Source organism: Olea europaea, chromosome 1 (assembly GCF_002742605.1).
Source record: "Olea europaea var. sylvestris chromosome 1, O_europaea_v1, whole genome shotgun sequence".
Taxonomy (NCBI): Eukaryota; Viridiplantae; Streptophyta; class Magnoliopsida; order Lamiales; family Oleaceae; genus Olea; species Olea europaea.
The window spans coordinates 25087986-25088426 of NC_036237.1; the positions used below are offsets into that span (position 1 = coordinate 25087986).

Below are 441 nucleotides of genomic sequence, written 5' to 3' on the forward strand. Positions count from 1 at the left end.
TTGTGCACATAGCAAAAAATACTTCATTAAGTTGATAGTGTTTATTAAGCAGTAGTCCTCTTCTAGTTTTTCTAATACTTACTATGTAGGGATAGATTAGTTACACTCATTTCTACATCCACTGGAGTTTGGATAACCGACAATTGTGATTCTATTTTAAGATAATCGTATTGTCAAGTAGAATTCAACTTTTAAAAGAATCTTGTTTATATGTCATGTTTTGTAGTAGCAATTTTGCATCAATAAGACATCTTTTTGTGAAGTTTTACATTTTTGCGATTCTGGATTTTAGATAGAATCCAACTGTATGTCTAATAAAAAGTTAATCCTTGGGGTAAACTCCATCTGAATCCATTTCAATACCATCAATATGCGAGCTCATCTTTCTCTCCTGTAATTTACTTACAGATTCAACCATCTTCATAAAGAATGTCACCTGCA

General features: G+C 31.3%; 1 protein-coding gene across 1 annotated transcript in view; it reads right to left on the bottom strand.

The window, feature by feature from the left end:
- Nucleotides 1–322: 322 nt before the first annotated feature.
- LOC111406393 overlaps nucleotides 323–441 on the bottom strand; it is a 7652-nt gene continuing 7533 nt past the window's right edge. Inside the window, exon 4 of the mRNA XM_023035825.1 lies at nucleotides 323–436. Within this exon, the coding sequence (XP_022891593.1) occupies nucleotides 323–436 (114 nt within the window). The remainder of the gene's footprint in view (nucleotides 437–441) is intronic.